Consider the following 20287-nt stretch of genomic DNA (forward strand, 5'->3'; position numbering starts at 1 on the left):
GGGTTCGGAATACCAGAAATGGGTGAGTAAACTCATGGGGTTCACTTTTGACATCGTGTATCAGCCTGGGCCGAAGAACACTGTTGCTGATGCTTTGTCCAGAAAAACCCCTACACAGATAGAACTCGCGGTGTTGGTGACCAGTCATGGGGCAGAATGGGGTTCCATCCATCAACAGGTCTCAACTGACCCATACATTGTTAAATTGAAGGCTGAAATTGAGAAAGGTGGCTCCACTGCCCAGGGATTTGCTATTGAGCATGGGAAAGTAACTTATAAAGGGCGTTTTGTGATTCCAAAGCACTGCCCTTTGATCACTACCATTCTGCAGGAGTATCACAACTCGGTTGTCGGTGGGCATGCTGGTGAAATGAAAACATATCAACGCATAGCTAAAGAGTGGTTCTGGCTCGGAATGCGCAGGGATATAGCCACCTATGTGCAACATTGTGTTGTTTGTCAGCAATGTAAAACATCGAATCTCAAACCAGCAGGCCTCCTTCAACCATTACCTGTTCCTACGAAAGTATGGGACGAGATTTCACTGGATTTCGTTGAAGGGTTGCCACGTTCCGGGGGTTACGATACTGTTCTGGTAGTAGTGGATCGCTTCACTAAGTATGCTCACTTTTTGGGAATTAAGCACCTTTTCACTGCTCCGTCTATAGCAGCTGTTTTTGTAAAGGAAATTGTCCGGTTGCATGGATTCCCATCAGTTATAGTTTCAGATCGGGATCGGGTTTTTATGAGTGTTTTTTGGAAAGAGATATTCCGCTTACAAGGGACAAAATTGCACCGCAGTACAGCCTACCACCCCCAGTCTGATGGACAGACAGAAGTGGTAAACAAAGTACTTGAAACGTATTTGAGATGTTTTGTCAACGGACAACCCCGTAGGTGGGCAAATTGGCTGGCTTGGGCTGAATATAGTTATAATACAGCAGTACATTCTTCTACAGGGTATTCCCCGTTTCAGGCACTGTATGGGAGAGAGCCACTACCATTGATTAAGGGAAGCGCAAGTAGCACGAGTGTAAATAGCATTGAAGAACAATTGGTTGACCGTGATGCTATGCTAGATGAACTCAGGTTTAATATGCTGCGTGCCCAGCAACGTATGAAAGTTCAGGAAGACAAACACCGCCGTGAGGTTGAGTTCGCAGTAGGAGATCATGTATACTTGAAGTTGCAACCATATCGCCAGCAGTCTTTGGCAAAGCGTGCGTGGGAAAAATTATCTGCTCGTTATTATGGGCCGTTTGAGGTGCTTCAGAGAGTTGGTAGTGTGGCTTATCGTTTGCAGCTACCAGATGCATCCAAGATCCATCCTGTATTCCATGTGTCTCAACTGAAACGTGCTATTGGGGAGGCCCCGGTGGTTCCTACGATTCCCAGTAGCATTAATGCTGATTTAGTGTGTATGGCAGAACCTGAGGCTGTTTTGGGTGTACGTAACAGGGGGTCGACAAATGTGGAGGTTTTAGTAAAGTGGCAAGGGATGGAGAGTTTTGAAGCTACTTGGGAGGACTTCACTGCTTTGACACAGCGGTTTCCTACATTACACCTTGAGGACAAGGTGGCTCTTTGGGAGGAGGGTATTGCAAGGAATGAGGACCCTCGGCATATTAAGTTTAAATATACACGTAGAAAGAAACATAATCATGAGTAAGCAGGGGTAAATAAGGGGAAATATAGGGAAGAGAGGGTAAAGAAGTCTTTTGATGTTTGGGAGTATAAAATAGAATGAAGAAAAGGGTTAGGGTTATCTATCTGGAAATTGTGTTAAGTCAGTAGTAGTATCAGGAGAGACCGCGCCTCTCGAATTGCTGCGGGGTTGTATAAGATCTACTGTTTAGTAATCGTTTATTTCCCTGCTATTATATATATCACATCTGTTCTGGTCGTTTACTTGTCAACTATAGTAGTCTATTGTAGCATTTTGCTCGATATTTCATATCATGCCTGTGTTCCTTTAATGGTCAAATATCTGCTTGGTTGCTTTGCAGTGGATAAGTTGCAATAAGCGCCACCTACCATTAGCAAAGAGAGTCTTAGCCTTACATTTACAAGAAGCGCTAACATTTACAAGATTTTTCCTTAGTGCTCTAAGTTGATCTTCTTCTCTAATGTTCTTGTCCTTAGTGTTCTAAGTTGATCTTCTTCTCTAATGTTCTAATGTTCTTGATTCTTGAAAACGAAAATATAATGCTTGTTTATATATTCAAGCTTATAGCAATTTTTTACTCAAGAAATATGGAACTATTATTTTTATCATCTTCCCGCCCATTACCCTCGCCGACAAACTCTCCGACCTCTCCCTATTCTCACACTCAGCCGCCAAGTCCCACCTAGGCTCCTCATCTGGTTGCGTCTTTTCGTTCTTTTGTTTGTGATTTGCATTGAGTCACCTTCGAGTCATGCCGAGTAGCTGAGCTACGTTTGATTCTGCTGGAGTTTGCTTTGATTTCTTGAGATTTGTTTGTTGTGTTTTGCTGTGACACCGAGAGTGGCTAATTTCTTGTGTGTTTTGTCCGAGTCCAAGTTGCAGGTTCAAGTCTTGTTCTTCTTTTTAATTGAGTTGTAGTAGAAGAGTTTGTTTGAAGAATAAGTGGCTGGGATAGTTAATTTTAGTAGTTTGTTTCGAAGTTGCATAACTGAGTCGCGAGTCTGAGTATTGCTAGCCTAGATTTCTGTTCGTAGTTAAGGAATAATTTTGAGTTGATTTTGAGTTGATTTTTAGGTGGTTGTATTAGTTGTTTTTTAGGTTGTAATGTTTGGCCCCGTGGGAGTTATTTTTTGGTCTTGTAAACGGTTGCAACCTATTATGCAAACGAATATAATTTTCAATTTTTTTTTTAAAATAGCATTTCTGGTTGTATGTGGTTGCTGGCAGTTGCAGATGTGGTTGCATATGCAACCACCGTATCTTTGGAAATATTATCAGGAATATAGTATTTTTGCAATTTGTTTTAAAAAGTGATAGTATTTTCGCAAAAATTCTTTCAAACTTGATTATATAAAAAAAGCTCTTGAAAATCCATATCCATATATCCTTAATGGGTGCTAGTGAAGCCCCCAAAAATACTCCTAAATTTACCCATTTTTTTTGCCTGCTCCACCGACCCGAAACCCGTTAACCCATCTGCCCATGTCAGTTTGTTCCTTAATGTCTGCATCTTAATTCAAATTTCGAATCATGGAGATTAACCTTAATGCATCGTACTGTCAAAACCATCTTCAAGCGTTTGGATCATTTCTGTGATCTTCTACCGTCACATACACATCTTCTTCTTCAGCCAGTCATGGAAACTGACGGCAATGATGCCGCATCACCGGGTTTAGGTATTTGTTGATTGTTGTATGCATCCCTTATACACAGTTTGTTAAAAATTCTTCAATCTCAATTTCCAGATTATCCAAGATCAGTCGTTGTCGTGCTTGCCAAGACAGGCTACACTAGATGAGCGGCTGTGTTCGTTTTTGCGTAGCCATCAATGGAAAAACGACCTCTCCACCACGTAATCCTCCCCCGTCGACAAGTAGGTAAAACTATACCCATATATACGCTTCATCTTGCCTGCGTTGTATGATTCTATATATGTCAATTGTGTATAAAATCAAAGAATCAACTTTTTATTGTATTATTTATGACTTTGATATATAACCCATTAAGTGTTTGATGTATTGCCACAAAGACTTGATTATAGTTTTGTTTCTCCATTTTTCTTATCCATATTCTAATATTTGCTCTCTGCTCTCTCTATACTCTGAATATAGGAATCCCGTGTCAATGAGGAGAATAGGAAGCAGCCATTTAACACACAAAACTCTTTCTATTTAACACACAAAATCGGGCTTCAAAAATAAAAATACAACAAAAGTATGCAAAATGGAGCCCTGATTTTTAATCCATGTGTTTATTTGTGTCTTAGCTACTTCATGTGTTCTCCATTGCTACTTCACAGGCTGTTTCAAATTTGGTCGCAATACTATAGGTATCTTATGCCATCCTAACGTGGTGCTAATCTTACGTGGTTTGAGAAAGTTAGAGCAACACAAAATATCTAGCATGCGGTAAGAAGAATATCTTGCTACAAATAATTTTGATGACACAGCTTTATGAAGCGCAGTCTTCAGTATCCAGAAACACCTGCCATCTTATAACTATTTGCAGTTTGAATAAAATTAGTATTGTCATGTGGTAAGCAATGCTGTAACATGTGTGTTATAACGGCAGACCATCTATTTTTGCAGTCCGAGGTGTTAACAGGAATTCATTAAACTCATGTCCTTGATGGTGCCTCTATTTCAATATGTCCATATCTATGTCTAGCAATATAATATGGAGATAAACTGGGAATTAGTTGCCATGTATGGAATCCTCTTAATAACTCTATGAATTCATGTACTTATTTATAATCTTATTTTCTAAATATTATTATCTGTACCTTCTCAAGCCATTGACTACATGTTTTTTACTTTTTTTAAAAGATCTCTTTGAAATTTATTTCTTATAAACACCTTAATATTTTACGCAGAAGGTTTGATTTGCATCTTTTGCTTCAGGTGTCGTTTTTCAGAACCTCATACTGTTTCCTGGCTCCATTCAGGAAGGCTGTAGTAGTTTAGTAGAATGCGAATTGTTGTGTTTGTTTTGCTTAGTGGTAGTATCTTCTTTTGCAATGTACTGGCTATATAAACATGACTTGAACTTGCTGTGAACATATCCCAGCATTCTGCAGCCAATATCTCTGCAAGTAAAGATACACAACAAAAGCGCCGAGGTCGTGGACCGGGTGTTAACAATGTGATAAACAGTTTAAATACTACAAAAGACCATTCCAGTGGCTGCACACCAGGTAAATTTTTGATATTTTGCAAGCAGATGGTTATGTGATCTGATACTTGAATAAACATTTATAGCTTCTACAATGTAATGTATGTAATTATAAATATGTGCAGCCTGTATTCCTTAACGTCTTTCAATGTGTTTTTAATCTGAATGATGTTAAATAGGACAAAAACTTGACGCTAACATATCACTGCAACTTCCACACGATAATCCTCACAATAAAGGTTTACCTCAAAAGCGTCACAATAAAGGTATCTTTTCCTAGGAGTGCACAGTATTCCAAACAGTGTTTCGCCCATTTTAACTGGTGTGTTTATTGCTTATATCTTTTGTAATGAACATCATATATATGTTCTATTGTTCCAGAATTTATTTTGGTTTTTGGAGATCTTATCAATGGTTGTAATCATTCAAGACATAATTATTGGGTTCTTATTCGGTTGTCACAATTATTTGGTTTTTGTTGTTCTTACCAATGGTTCTAATCGTTCAAGATTGGGATCGATTAATCCTGTCAACAGTAGACTTAATTTTCATCTTACCAATGGATACGAAGAATATAGTCTGACTTTAGCTCTGAATATATTATTCTGTTAAATTATGTGCTCTTTTATCTGATCTCCCTATCCATTTTATAGACAGCAGACGACAAGCTTTGAGTAGTTTGTGATGCATTGATCCATGCTTGAAAAGGGGGACGTCTGTCAACAAAGGGAAAGAGAACAAACAAGCCAATGTTATGGATGTTTCTGGAGAAGTTGGATCTCAGTTCAGTCAGGCAACAATAAGTTCACGTATTGGTCATCCAGGTCGTTCTCATCATTCAAATTAAGGACATGGGAGCTCTACAAACAGTCTCTTAAAGTTTGAACTTCCTGCATAAAAAATCACTCCTTCCAACCATTAAAATACAGGTTCCAATCTATTTTAGTTGAGTTCAGCATACATCACGTATGGATGACATACAATTTTTATAGTTGCACAGTATATTTCAGTAGTGTACAAAATAATCACGTTTACCGACATATGGTTTTTGTAGTTATTGATAGTAGTGTACATGCATCGGAGAAGCATGTATACAGACATCGACTACGTCCAACAAGTCCTACAGTTATTGGTAGTACAGGCATTGGAATCAGGATTCTAATCCTTATGGTCTTCAGTTTCAGGTTATTCTAGGCCGGAAGTGAACTCCAGTTAGGTTGTTCTCTGCTTTTGCAATGGAAAATGGTAGTATTATCTTGAATATATTATCGGGTATATATCAATATATGTGTCTCTTGAAATTTAGAACTACATATTGATTTCAATTTTGTGCGTAGATCCTAAGCACAGAATACACACTTGAGCATGCACACATAAACAAGTTAAGTCGAGAAGCATGACAATATTTTGTTTGATATGACTACCAAAAAGAACTTAATGATTTTCCAAAAGTTATATAAGAACTTGCACAAGAGCTGTGGGACTTGCTATGTGATAATCTTGACTTAAAAAAGCTTTCTATATCTAGCGCACGCAGATTTAGGCAGGATCGTCCGGCAATTCCAAGTTTACCATGTTAGTGGCCTCTAGCTTCTCAAAATGGCGAACGGATCGATGTTCTGCTTATGCTCCACTTCGTTGTATTAACTTAGGTGACCAACTCACCACCATCTCCACTTTGCTACAATTTTATACGATGCACGTAGGTACGTTCAAGATCAAAAGGCTCGAAATTGATATCAAGTCGAAGGATGAGATCTATTGCAATTCTCTCTAATCAGTATAGTGGCTTGATGATTCATATGTTGGGTAAGTTTTTTCATTTTTTAAGTCAATCTTCTTTTTTCAGAACGATGTTTGTTTTGGCTGTTCTAGCAACATGATTTCATGTTCCTATATAAATGACGTACACACAACAAACTTTATTGTGAATGGAGTAACAAATGTTTAATACATAATTACAATCATTTTATGGTTAGGATTATGATGCCTTGCATATATATAAACTTTATATGGTCTATTTATTGTAATTCTAAAGATGTTTTAAGTTATCTGATAGCTACGCTGTAAGTGTAGCCAGGGAATTACGTAGAATATGGTTATGTACTGTTGCCATAGTACTTATTAACTGCCAGGATATATGTCAAATCTGATATAGTTATTCTTCGGTTGTAAATTTAATCTTTTATATTATTTTCTCATCATCTCATCCCAAAAGCTGTAGAGAATATCTGCTGAAGATATTCTTGGTGCTAAATATTTGTGGACAGACTATTTGCTTTGCGATCCCAAGAGGTGATATAATGTGTATGTAAGTATGTTGAACTTTTCAGAATTCATGTGGACTTATCAACATTGCCTGTATTTTAATTTAAAAAGGATCACATATGACCTTTCTTAGAGAAATGATATGTTTTTTTTCCTCAGCCTACCTAATTTGAGTATTTCACAATTCGAGACAAAGAAATAATGTCAGCAGAAGCAGGAACTTTTATTGTTCTTTGTTGTAGTTGCTGGAAGAGAAGCAGAGAGCAAATGTTTTGTGGTTTTTTCAAGCAATAAATAGGTAACTCAAATAAAAATATATGTTTGTGTACATGTGTTCAAGCAAGTTTTTATATGTTTAAATGACATACTTTTTTATACATAATGTATTTGCAATAAAATGCATGTACATTTCTGTATTAAAATGTGTTAAATTTCTCAAATCCTGAAACTTTTTATTCTTAAATCTTGAAAAATATTTTAATGAAAACTTATAATTGTGGACAAGTTTCTATTTAGATGTGCTATTTATATTGCAGTTCATGATATTCAGTCTATCATAGGTCAAGATTTTGTACCTAATAATGTGGACATGGGAATGTACAATGTGTTGCTGTCAGACATGGAAATGCATCAAATTAATGTTGTTAAAATGGTTGATATTGCTAAGGCCTGTCCAAGGCAGGCCTGTTGCTTATACACAACCAAGAATTTTGGGTGTGAGCTTGGAGCTCTGTCTAAATATGCCGAGAAAACTTCAATTTTATATGATAACGGAGCTCGTGAATGCAAAACTTGATGGCTTACTGGAACTTTATTAAAAAATATGTCAGGAGAGGCTTTGGATCAATCGTGGAAGAAGCTGAAACAGAAAGGTATAATCAGAAAGGAAGCACTAAAGATGTCTCATTTAAAGCAGTTAGCAAGAAGAAAGTAAATGTATTTGATGAGAATACTACACTTCTTTTGCAATAGTTCCACAGTGAGTGGCGGGAAGATATTCAGAAAGAAAGTACAGGTAAGTTCTGATCTTTTGAAAATATTTCTATCAAGCCTTGAGTACTCAATGCACTGAGTTTGGATAAATCCTGATCTTGATTCATAACAGAGTACTTTGCCCAGATTTAAACCATGACATGGGACATGGCGAGTCAGGAAAATGAACTTATGAAGCCTCTTGCAGTTATCAACTTGAAGGTTAAGTTATATTCTCTAATATATTATACTAACTAAAAGAATGCAGTAATTTATGGTTGAAGAGTGCAATAATTTATGTCTGAAAAATATAATTTTTTCCTCAAGTTTCTTAGACACATATAATAGAAATTTCAAAACTATATTATCATCCAACAACATTAACATAACTATGTCATCTGATATAGGTGTTCAAATACTATAGAGATTCAAATTGAAAGTAAAATACTCTGGCAACTAATTTTAGTTATGACAGTTAAGTAGTAAGATGATTTTGTATTAACATATCCTATTTTCCAGTAATTTTTGGTTGTTTAGTTATAAGTGGATTGCCAAGCTTAATTGGTTAGAATATTTGTACTTTTTTATTAATAAAATTTATTACTGTTTAAAATTAGGGCATAGTATAAAATCTTGAGAAACCCCTTAAGCATGTGTTTAGATAAGAAATAAATTATAGAGTGTATTGTTTTGTTAAGTTGAATTATAATTTTTTTAAGCAGGCTGCATGGCTTTCTTATGACATGAGAATGGTGTAGGACGCGTCATCTTGGCTATTAGACAAATTCAATGGTATAACTCGAGGCATGTTAGTACATACTGCAAGAGTGTTAATTCAGGGGTGGCGATGAACTGGAACTCAAGAAATGTTAATACAAGGGTGGTGATGAGTTGAAGCCCAAATCTAACTCAGAAATGGCAAAAGGCAAGAGCAAAGATTTCGAAAAAACATTTCGGGACACAACTCTGATCCTCAAGTTAACAACCAAAGGTGGCAAGCACCTCCACATGGCAAGCTCAGAATAAATGTTGACGCCTCCGTATGCTAAAAGTCTTTTTATTTTTTGGTTGTTATGCTACTAAGAGATAAAGATGGAACATTTCTGAGAGGAAAAAATCATACAGTTCAAAAGAGAACAATCTCAGTGTTTGAAGCAAAATAACATTCAGGATAAATGAGGTATTTTCTTAGATTTCTTCTCTCCAAAATAAGAATGTAATTGTCGAGACGGACTCCTTATTGTCCATTTGACCTGTGGCGTTAAAGTCTGTAATCTGCAGGACGTGGGCAACGTAGTAGGTACCTGCAGGTTGGAACTTCAGAATATGAATGATATCTATATTCAGTATGTTAAGAAAATATGTCTGTTTGTGGAAATGCTATAATGAAACAAGGTCCCTCTCCTTCAATTGGTGGAGATATGATTTTAGATTCTCTGTTGGTTTAAAAATTATGATCTGGGTGTTTAAAGTACTCAGATTATTTGTGACTTATAAAATTTAAGGTGCTGATTTCCGTTCCTCCTCACAGCCAGCTTCATTAGCTGATTTATTAAGAAGAGTATATTTTGACTCTTCTATCTTGATGGTAGTTAAGTTGAGAAAATATTAAATTATTAAGTTGATATTATTAAGTTTTATCAACGCTATAGATTGTGTTTAGTTTAAACAAATAAATGCAGTATTTAATACAGTTAAAATAAATTTTTTTTAAAGGAGATCCATTTTAATGTGCTGGGATATTTTTTTTTTTTTTGATAATAAATGTACTGGGATTGGTATGCGTGAATTAACAAGATTTTAGCACGCGTAGCGCGGTCAAAGTGTAATAACTGTAATTCGTATAACTTTTAATATCTTATTGTATTGCATTATGTCCCTAAATTTATTACCGAGCGCATGTTCTTTCCTATAAGTACTGGGAATTAACAATAACGATTTAGAAAACTATCAATTATAAGTTTAATTGTTATTTAACATTTTTCGGAAACATATACAATAATCAACATATTTTAGTTAAGCATTATGTTATTGTCAGTTTAAAAAAATAATTGAAGCTCGCCAAGCGCTTGCTGTCAGTAGATCCAACATGGATATTATCTAACATAAATTTTCATTAAGTTTAACCATAACCAATAGTAAGAGTAGTAATCATTTATTTCATGCCTGAGCATATTTTAATAATGATTATAATACTGATGTAATCATTTATAACCAATAGTAAAAATAGTAATCATATTTGCTAAAAATTTGGCAAATGTGCATTCTATTTCTTCCAAATTATTAACTAAAATCGAAGTAAATGTTCTACTCATAATAAAAATAATTTTAATGGGAAAATATACATTTCGCAAATGTATTAAATATGCAAATTTTGTAAAATTTTCAGTTTTTGTACGGGAGCTCGCGTAGCGCGGGCATAATTCCCTAGTATATATAAAAGTTTCCATATTTAATCAAAGCAAGGTTTCTGATTAGTTACATTCAATTCAAAGATGTGGAACATATCTGACAAAAAAACAACGGAGAATAATAAGGGTGTAATATGACAACATATTATTTATTCAAAATATTATTATCTCAGGTGGAAATATAATTATCTTCGAAACCTTGTCGAAAACGTTATCCCCGCCTACTTCAAACCGATCCCCGAACCCGTCCTCATCCCCAAACGGGGATTCTTTTGCTCACCAATCCCCGCCCCCAACAGGGAACATAAATCCCCACAAAGTTCGGGAAATTCAAGTTTTTTAACAATATTATAATATATTTAATAATATAAAATTTAATTTAAAATTATATTAATAAGTCATTATACATAATATTTTTCTACTTTTATATAACATTTTCAGTACTAATTCAAATTAATACTTATTTATAATAAAAGTAGAAGATAAAATTAGATTTATTATAATTAATTTATATTATAATATGAAAATATTTAAGTAATTACATGATGAGGATTATTTAAATTATATATAATATAATATATTTATAATTGATCATTAATATTATATTAATAAATAAATATAATATTTATATTATATTTTAAAATAAGGAGTTTCGGAGTGGACCGAAAAGGAAAGACATGATCCCCGAATTTTTAGTAATTACCCCGATCGTCGTCAGGTAAACGAAAAAATCTCCTATTCCTTAATACGAATGAGGCGGGAATCGGATCGAGGTCGAACAGGACAGCGAGATTGTTAGTCACTACTTATAAATAAATTTATCAAAACACTTAATTTATTTATTTATTTATTTTTATGAAAAAACACTCAATTTATTAATTAGTTATTACTTATAACTAACATATAAAATAAATGAGGTATTTTTTTTTCAATCGAAGCCAAACGGCACCGGAATAAGAACATTTTCTCCCCGTATAAACTCGTGTGTTATTTGGGTTTACACACAGTTTTCCGCCCTAAGAACCAAGCTGCTCTCCTTCATCCCTCTTTTGCCTCTTGCCCTATTATATGCTCTTCACTCACTTTTTCTAGGTAATTTCATACATAATTATGCACACACACACATATGCTAATATAATCTTATAATGCTGCGATAAGCATTGTTAATCTCTCCAAGTTTGGATTTTTTTGTTACCCATTTGCTTAAACTGTCGTATTTGGATGTTTTTGTGGGTCTTGATACTGTAATATAGCTTGATAGTGGTGATTTTGAATACTGATTAGCTGCTAGACCAGAAAATTACATTGTTTCTTGATTTGACAATTTGCAGTACTGATTGTTTTGTTAAGTACATTTAAATATAATTTAGTGTTATGATTTGCAAAAGGGTACTTTTAATAAATATATTGAGAAACATGTGCACGAATATGTGTTAATATTATCATATAAAGCTATGAGTAGGACTCGTTAATCTCTCCAAGTTTCGATTAATTTATTACCTATTTGCTAAAAAATTGTTTTTTAATGTTATTGTGGGTTCTTGATGGTATATGATAGCTTGATAGTGGTGATTTCGATTACTGATTAGCTACTGGATTAGAAAATTTGATTGTTTGTTTCTTGATTTTATTTGATAATTTGCAGTACTACTTGTTGTGTTAAGTACATAGAAGTTAATGTTATGATTTGCAAAAGGGTACTTTTAGGATATATATTTTGTGAAACATGGTCTAACTAGTGAAGAAAATTTCAGTAGATTCAATAAATGTGATGTTTTGAGTATATGTTCAATTGGAGGTCTATGTGATTTTTTGTGATGCCCTTGATAGAACTAGATTTAGTTATATGGAGTATTAGAGTTCATGTGCAATTGAAGGTCTGAAGATTTGTGTTATTGTTTTTGTAGTTTTGTTTAAGTTTTGAATTCTTATGCGGCTATAAAGAATATTTTGTGTCTGGTTTACATTATGGATTGCATTTACTGCTTTAATGATTTCAAGGTATTGTTTGTTGACCCAAGTTCGAGTGACTCAATGACTTGTGTTGGTGTTTGTGAAATTTTGTTTAAATTGAATATTTATGCAGATGTTTAGTTTTGTTTGAACTCTAATGTTTATGCAGCTTTTAAGCTTAATTCCAATCCAGTCTGCATGATGGACTCTGTTCAAGTGTTCATTATTAACTATTTTATTGTATTGTTTGACGACATAAGTTTGAGTGACCTGGGATGAACTTGGGGTTTTACTTGTGAGCTCTTAATTTTCTTCCTAATTATGGATTTTCTCTCCTTCACATTACATATATGTGTATATATCTAATACTTTAAATCATTTGTCTACCAATCAGAGACCCAAGCTAATGGAGTTGTCTGCACGATGCCAATCTTGCGGCGAACGGTCTCTGGTCACTGATGAAGTTTCTGAAAATTTAATCTGCACATCATGTGCTGTTGTTCAGGATTACAACAATTTTCAGGCCCATGTTGGTGGTATTAGTGGCCCGGCTGGCACATATGTCCGCACTGGCACATCAGGCTCTGGCAATAATTATTCGTATAAAGAAAGCAAAATATATAAAGCTGGGGTTCTTATTGATGATATTTTGTTCAAATTGAATTTTTCTGTTTCATCGATAGATGAGGTTAAAAAAATGATTGTGACTATTACTGAAGGTGAGTATGGTCAAGGTGATTGGTTTAGTATATTTGTTGGTGCTTGTGCTTATGTTGTTCGGAGGAAAAATGGGAACCTTCTGCCGATGACGGATGTGGCTGCTGTAGTCTGCTGTGATACACTGATACTTATGAGTTAGGAAGAATGGTTAATCGAGTTGTTAGTTTTCTTGACTTGAAGTTGCCTGAATTTGATATTGTTTATTTGTATGAAACTACACTTAGAAATAGCCCGAGCTTTAGCTGCATTGAAGCTGAGAAAAAGGAGGTGATGTTAAAACAGGGGGTGTTTTTGGTGCAGTGTTTAATAAAGTGGTTTGTGACAACGGGGAGAAGGCCAGTGCAGGTTGTAGTGTCAGTGTTGGTATTTATTGGACAGTTAAATCAGTTAAATGTTAAAATTGAGGATTTGGCTAGTGAATTGAATGTGCCTGCTGTCACTTGTCGATTGAGGTACAAGGAGTTGTTAGAGAGGCTTGTGGAGGTTGCAAGAGTGTTGCCATGGGGAAAAGATGTTAATATAAAGAATATTGTGAAATTTGCACCATATGTCATTCAATATATGGAAATGAAGTCGATGGGTAATGGTCTAAAACAGATAAAAAATTCAGATAATGTGGGATTTGACATTGCTTATTTTTTGAGTGATTGTTTGCAGGAAAGATCAGATAACATGATTGATTCATATAGGTCTTGTGAGGGGGATGATTTTTTTTCACACAATACTGAGCAAGAACAATCACCTAGTCTGGATTATGCTAATCTGGATAAGTTTAATATTTCACCTGAATGCTTGAAAATGATTTATTCCAAGTGCATGGAAGAGGTTTCTGATTTTCGTTCCACATCGGAGTTTGGAAAGGAAAATAGAAAGAGAAGGAAGAGACATGACAACTACCTTGACTGTACAGACTGGTGGAAAGGCAAGTCAGAACTCAGCAAAAAACTCTCTCTCAAGAAGATATTGGAGAAAGATGTAGGAATGGATGTGATGCCTCCAGCATTCGTTAATGGATGCTTGACATACCAGATGAGAAGAGATAAGATTGAGGCGGCTAAGGCACGCATTAAAAACATCATGTTTCCATCGAATGCTGGTTTACATGCTGGGTACAGCCATTGCCTTTCAACAACTGCTAAAAAGGAGAAGAAGAAAAAGAAACGACATGTAGATGTTGATTGGGAAGATCTTATAATTGAAACTCTTCTTCTGCATCAGGTGAAGGAAGAAGAAATAGAGAAGGGGTATTACAAAACCTTGATGGACTTGCATGTTTTTAACTCAGGTTGTTTTGAATGATCTCAACTGTACGCAGGTATATTCAGCTGCAGTGAGACATCCTGGAAGAGATTATGCTGGCGATAGATGGATTCATCTTTTATTTGTAATCGGAGATTGATACATGAACATGTTTTTTTTTGATGATGAGCATTGAGTGAAATTATAAGATATAAATATAACCGGAGATTGTGCTTAGACTAATATAATATAACTTATCGTAGTAGTTTTAGCTCTCAATCTGTTGATCACTTGCCCGTAATTAAGGTAACTGACATTGTTGGTAGTACCATTAGTAGATCCAGGGATCTTGATTATCTTATTCTGTCATGATGCAAAGACTTTTAGTGGCATGGAACCTCGTCTATTACAGGTTGATTGGCCTTGTTTGTCTTCCTGGCTTTTATACCAATCGAGCTATTATACCATACAGAAAATTTTAGTCTTTCCCACCAGTTATTGTGATTCCTTGTGTCAGATTATTTGCAAAGTCTAGACATTGTTTATAAGAATGTTATTTTCTGCATTTCGGCAGAATTGCTATTATGTTCCTCCCATAGCTGCAGCTGCAAGGACTCCTGGTTAGACTCTCCCCTCCCTCCCTTCACAGGCTGGAAATATTTTTATTCATGGACCCTGAACATTTTCTTATGCGGATCTTTGCCTGTAAAACTTTAGTTAAGAGCTACTTGCCTGTTAGAGATGCCAGGTTCGTCATGGAATTGATGATCTACTCATGCATCTTAATTCTTACGGTAAGTATTGAGGAATAAAATATAAGGGTAGTTTTGTCATTGCGGTAAAATCTATATTGGACTATATATAAAGTCCCACAGGTTTCATTTCAGCGGTAAGGTTAATTCATAATGTAGCCGATTAATAAATTCTTTCCGTTTTTCTTCGTCTCTGTTCTATCTCTAACATATTGATAAATAAGTATTATGCTTGTCAACAGGTATCAGAGCCTTCGGTTCTAACCCAAGATTTTTAACTCTGTGTTTTCTTCCGAGGGTTAGTGTGTTGATTGGGTGCTGCAGCTTATATATTTGATGAATTGTCTGACCCAGGGATTCATTAGCTGGTAACATCTCTTATTCATCCGAAGTTTGCAAAGTTACATAATGAGTTATCTTAGGAATTTGTGCCCTAGTTGAAGAAGTTATGGTTTGAGTTGTGAAAATTATATGAGCTTTGTGATAACAGATAAGGTGTTTGACAGAATTCCTAAAAGAAATAATGTTTCATTGAGTTGTTTATTTGTTCTGACCGATTTCGTAGTTGTTCTTAAAATACATATGGCTAGTGTCTGCTAAGTGTTTGATTTAATGTCACATCATTATATATATAGCCATGTAATAGAGGCCAATTTAGATTAGCAAAGGATTAGTTCTTTGTCATTGCTCTGTCTATTCCTTGGATTATGCTAGAACCCGTCTTGCAAATGATGTAAAGACTGCAAAGAAGGATGGAAAGAGGCAGTTCAATGGATTGGTTGATGCTCCTTAAGTGAGCTTGTTCCCTTTGTGGTTTGTGCTTTTTCATGGGTTGTAAGGTTCCTCATTATAAACTAGTATCTTCTTTCCATTTTCCAGTTCAGTTGATAAGGCCCATATGAAGCTTGCTGGAGCAAAGTCTATTCTTCGATTATCTAGATATTGGGATCAAAAAGATTCCCCTTGATCTCTTCTACTCTACCCTAAGAATTTCCGAGGTTAAGTCTTTAGCATTTGAACTTAAATATAAATATATAAAATGATAGTATATATTGTACTTTTTTAATATTCACTTGTGTTCTCCTTGCACATTGTTGCATACCTTATTATTGAAATATTACAAATAGATTATGTTTTGATCCTTTTGCTTGACACATGTAGGTTGATTTTCCTCAAGTTGAAAAACTATATCTGAGAAGTGAGAAATGTTCACCCATACATTAAGGATCGCCTTTTGGACCCCAAATATGCTTGTGCATTCTTATCTAATGAAATCTAACAATCTTTCTGCAACCAGAATCAATGTGTATTTTGTATCACTAACTGCTAGTCTTGCTTAGTGATGATTATATACAATGACTGAATATAAAGTTTGTCATGCCAGCTGGAGAGTAATGGAATGCCAGCTGGAGAGAGTGGTGGAATATGGCATGGATCACATGTATTGCAGCATACTAAAGCTTAACCTGGATATTTTATGGTAAACAATATTTACCCAATACTACACAATAATTCACAATAAAAAATATAATCTATAAAAATATAAAGAATAGATTTACTATATAATTTGTAATGTGAAAACGTTTTGAGTAATTAGGTTGACAAAATGAAAATACAAGAGACGAGACGAAGAAGAAAAAGAAGTTGTTGGGCCTCAGCCCGGAAGAGTGAGGAAGACTAACCTAGCCCAGTAAGCAAGCACAGGCAGGTGACGTGGTATAATTATAGCGGAGAAGCTATGGCTAAAAGGGTTTGAAATTCAGAGCAGAGAAAAGGGGGAGGGTTTGTACTATTAGACTATCAAATAACGGTTGCATTCACAAGGGAGTAATTGAGTGCGTATATAAGAACAGGAGGGCAGAGATGAGTCATTACATCAAATATTACTCTGAAGAGTTGATAACCTTGACGGATTGTACTTGTCCTAGTTTTTCTCCATCTACAGCAAGCATAACATTTGGAAGAAATTCCCTAATTGTTGCTCATATAGAAGTCAACAAGTTTTGAGGGTAATCATTATCCATTTACTGAGAAGGCGGAAAGAATAATAATTACCCTCAAAACTTGTTAGAATTCTATATGGGCAACAATTATGAAATTTCTTTGAGATGTTATGCTTGCTGCAGCAGATGGAGAACAACTGGGACAAGCAGATGTTGTTCTGGAGATACAAAAGTGCGCCACAAATATTTATTTATATGAAGAAATTTCCATAACCGCAACGTCTAAAAGGACACCCGAAGGTGTCGAGCATATAATTTCTTGTATGTCCTTGAACCTATTTGTTCTTCTGGACATTTTCAACTATATTTTGTTCTTTACTTGGGTGATTATTTGTTGATCTGTTTATTTGGTTCTTTGACAGTGGATGAAATCGCCTATTAATTGTAATGAACCTCGGTCTCTCACATCCCAGCAGCTGAGGAGATCTTAAGTAATAGTTGGAGATGAGGGGTATACCGTCCCTTCTTAGAAAGGTAAATAACCATTCTTTTAGGGAATAAATAGATAACAGTTCTCTTCACATTCAATATCCTCTAAAATTTTAAGTACATGAATGTCGTATAACTATTTGTATTGGTGGCCTATGGAATTTTAAGTGTATATACATAAAAATTTTATATCATAACTTCAATTTTTAAAATTTTCACTGTCCGACACGCACTTCAATGCTCTTATAAAATATGGTTCTATAACTTATTTTTAAAATTTTCGTCTTCTGAATAAAAATATAACATTCAAACTTTTATACAGAAAAGAAAAATCTTAAAAATAAGTTATAGAACTATACTTTACAGGAGCATTAAAGTCCGTGCCGCATCCCCGTCCCCCAATGTATATAACTCATGGGGACGGAGGGAGTAACAGTTTGGATAAAAAATAAAGGGTACTTCTTAATAAAAAACTGATGAAGGTTTAATTCGTTGTGTTTTAGATATTGACTTGTATCTTTGACTATTTGGTTTGACTGGAAGGAAACTCTTAATTCTGTTAATGAAGTTTCATATATGACATCTTCACATCATATATATGCATGTAGTATTTTGTATATATATATCCTATCCTCTTAATCCTGAATCATATTTGTCGAATTTATGTATCCTGGTATATTGCCCCCACGCCGGGGTTCTTGTTCTGCTCAAAATCTCCCAAGTTCATTTTGTTTTCTATCTAGTAAATTGTCTGCAAAACTGTATATTTGTCTGCTTTGCAGTGGATGAATTGGAACAACATATGCCCAGCAAGTCAATTGAACCTCGGTCCGTCACTTCCCAACCAACAAAATCTGTAAAAATCTTAGAAGATGAGAGAAATACTGTCATAAGCGAACTTCGGGGCAGGGACGGAGCCATGAAGACTCATCATTCTGCTTTGGGAGGAACTTCTGAAGAGATTGTTAAAGAGCATGCTGTGGCGGTTGAAAGGGGTAACACTGCCACTTAATTTCTGGAATAAACTACAAACGTGCATATTGAGCTTAATACACAAGCGCGCAACTGCACATGAATATATTACATTATTTGCATATGACTAAACTGGAAGCTGGATTTTTATTTCATTGGTGGATTTACTGTAGATGAACCCATAGAAGAATCAGCTGCTGATGACTTTGAGTATGCTGCGAGGTATGAAGACGTGGGACATGCTATGATTACTGCATCTCAGCCTTCCAGTTTGCAAACCATGAAATCGTTGCCTCAACAAGTCAATATGAAAAAGATGGTGTTAGAAAATGAAGGAGATGCATCCACTCAACTTCCCTGCAATTTGCAACGGTGTGAGGATGGCACTGAACAAGAGGAACAAGTTTTGGAGATGCAAAAGAGTACCCCAATCATTAACTCACATAAAGGTATTGCCAAAGGCGAAACGTCAAGTTATACACCTGACAATATTCTGAGGACATTCATTGTTGGTCTTTCTACCTATATGTTTTGCTCGATATTTCATATCATGCCTGTGCTCCTTTAATGGTCAAATATCTGCTTGGTTGCTTTGCAGTGGATAAATTGCAAGAAGCGCCACCTACCATTAGCAAAGAGAGTCTTAGCCAGCATTTTGGGAAATCACTAGATGAAGCAAGAGAGATATTTGGTGGTAATTTTTATTGTGACATTTCCATTATAAAATATCAATGTTATTGCATTAGTTAAGCTCTGTAACTTGTTTTATATGTTCACTATTGTAGTTAGTCGATCTGAATTTAAAAGGAGGTGCAGAGATGTTGGTATTAAAAGGTGGCAATATGGCAAGAGAAAGATGGGTAGCAACAGTTCTTCAAAGCACAAGCAAAGACTAAACAATGGGTATTCTACAAACATGCCTCATGTGCAAGATCAACCTGTTATTTCCCATACAACCCGGGTCTTGAATACGATGGATGTAAAGGTGATGTATAACGACCTCATTATAAGGTTTGAACTGCCTGAACTATCAGGAATATCAGAGTTAGAAGACAATGTGATTAAGAGGCTGCACTTGGATAAACAGAGTTTCAGTATCAAGTACGAAGATGATGGCGGTCATTGGGTTCTAATTACTTGTGACGAGGATGTGCAGTACTGTATGAAAATGTCAAGATTATGGAAGAAAACAACTATTAATATGTTGGTTAGCCAGACTGCTAATCATTAAGCTCCTTCAAAGCAGATGACACCCATTTTTTTCCCCTCCGAGAGATATTTATATGATCTGCTTGCTGCCTTTTCTACAACAGTATGACATCTCTCATATTACAGACCATAGCAATAGCCAATAGATGCCCCAGACTTGTAGCATAACTCCAAGTCCAATGTTTGCTGTAATTTTTGAGATTTTTTATTTTTTGAGCACATAGTCGATTTATAATTTTGGTGTTATAATTATTTTTTTGCACAGTGAGATGAATTATAAGTAAATTTGAAAGTTTAAAAATATTATGATATTCAAGCTGGATACTTAAAATAAATTTCTAATGGGCTTGAAGCCTTGAACCTCAAGCGACAATCGATGAAGTGACAAGTCACTGAAGCAATATTTTTTTCCGGATCCAATATATATTTTTTCTGGATCCAAAATATATTTATACTGTTGACAAAATAATGGGTCTGTTTGACTAAAAAAATTTAAGGTCTTATTCTTTTAGGAAATGCATA

The 20287-nt window shown here is 35.2% G+C and overlaps 1 protein-coding gene and 1 non-coding gene across 3 annotated transcripts; both read left to right on the forward strand.

Moving 5' to 3' along the window:
- Positions 1-11432: 11432 nt before the first annotated feature.
- LOC108201849 (plant-specific TFIIB-related protein PTF2) lies at positions 11433-15695 on the forward strand. Its single transcript, XR_010287313.1, has 2 exons — positions 11433-11580; positions 12836-15695. It is a non-coding gene; the product is annotated as a plant-specific TFIIB-related protein PTF2 (transcript).
- Positions 15696-16313: 618 nt separating this feature from the next.
- Positions 16314-20033, forward strand: LOC108201687 (uncharacterized). 2 transcript variants are annotated; one of them, XM_064084109.1, is made up of 7 exons: positions 16314-16632; positions 16750-17416; positions 17518-17629; positions 18367-18579; positions 18730-19005; positions 19155-19250; positions 19342-20033. In XM_064084109.1, exons 4-7 carry the CDS (start codon positions 18387-18389, stop codon positions 19785-19787), a joined length of 1011 nt encoding a protein of 336 aa, XP_063940179.1. In that variant the 5' UTR covers positions 16314-16632; positions 16750-17416; positions 17518-17629; positions 18367-18386; the 3' UTR covers positions 19788-20033. The 2 variants fall into 2 exon arrangements, with proteins under 2 accessions (XP_063940179.1, XP_063940180.1); XM_064084110.1 differs by lacking the exon at positions 16314-16632 and having other exon boundaries at positions 16664-17416.
- The last annotated feature ends 254 nt before the right edge of the window (positions 20034-20287 follow it).

Source organism: Daucus carota, chromosome 9, assembly GCF_001625215.2.
Source record: "Daucus carota subsp. sativus chromosome 9, DH1 v3.0, whole genome shotgun sequence".
In the NCBI taxonomy this organism is placed as follows: Eukaryota; Viridiplantae; Streptophyta; class Magnoliopsida; order Apiales; family Apiaceae; genus Daucus; species Daucus carota.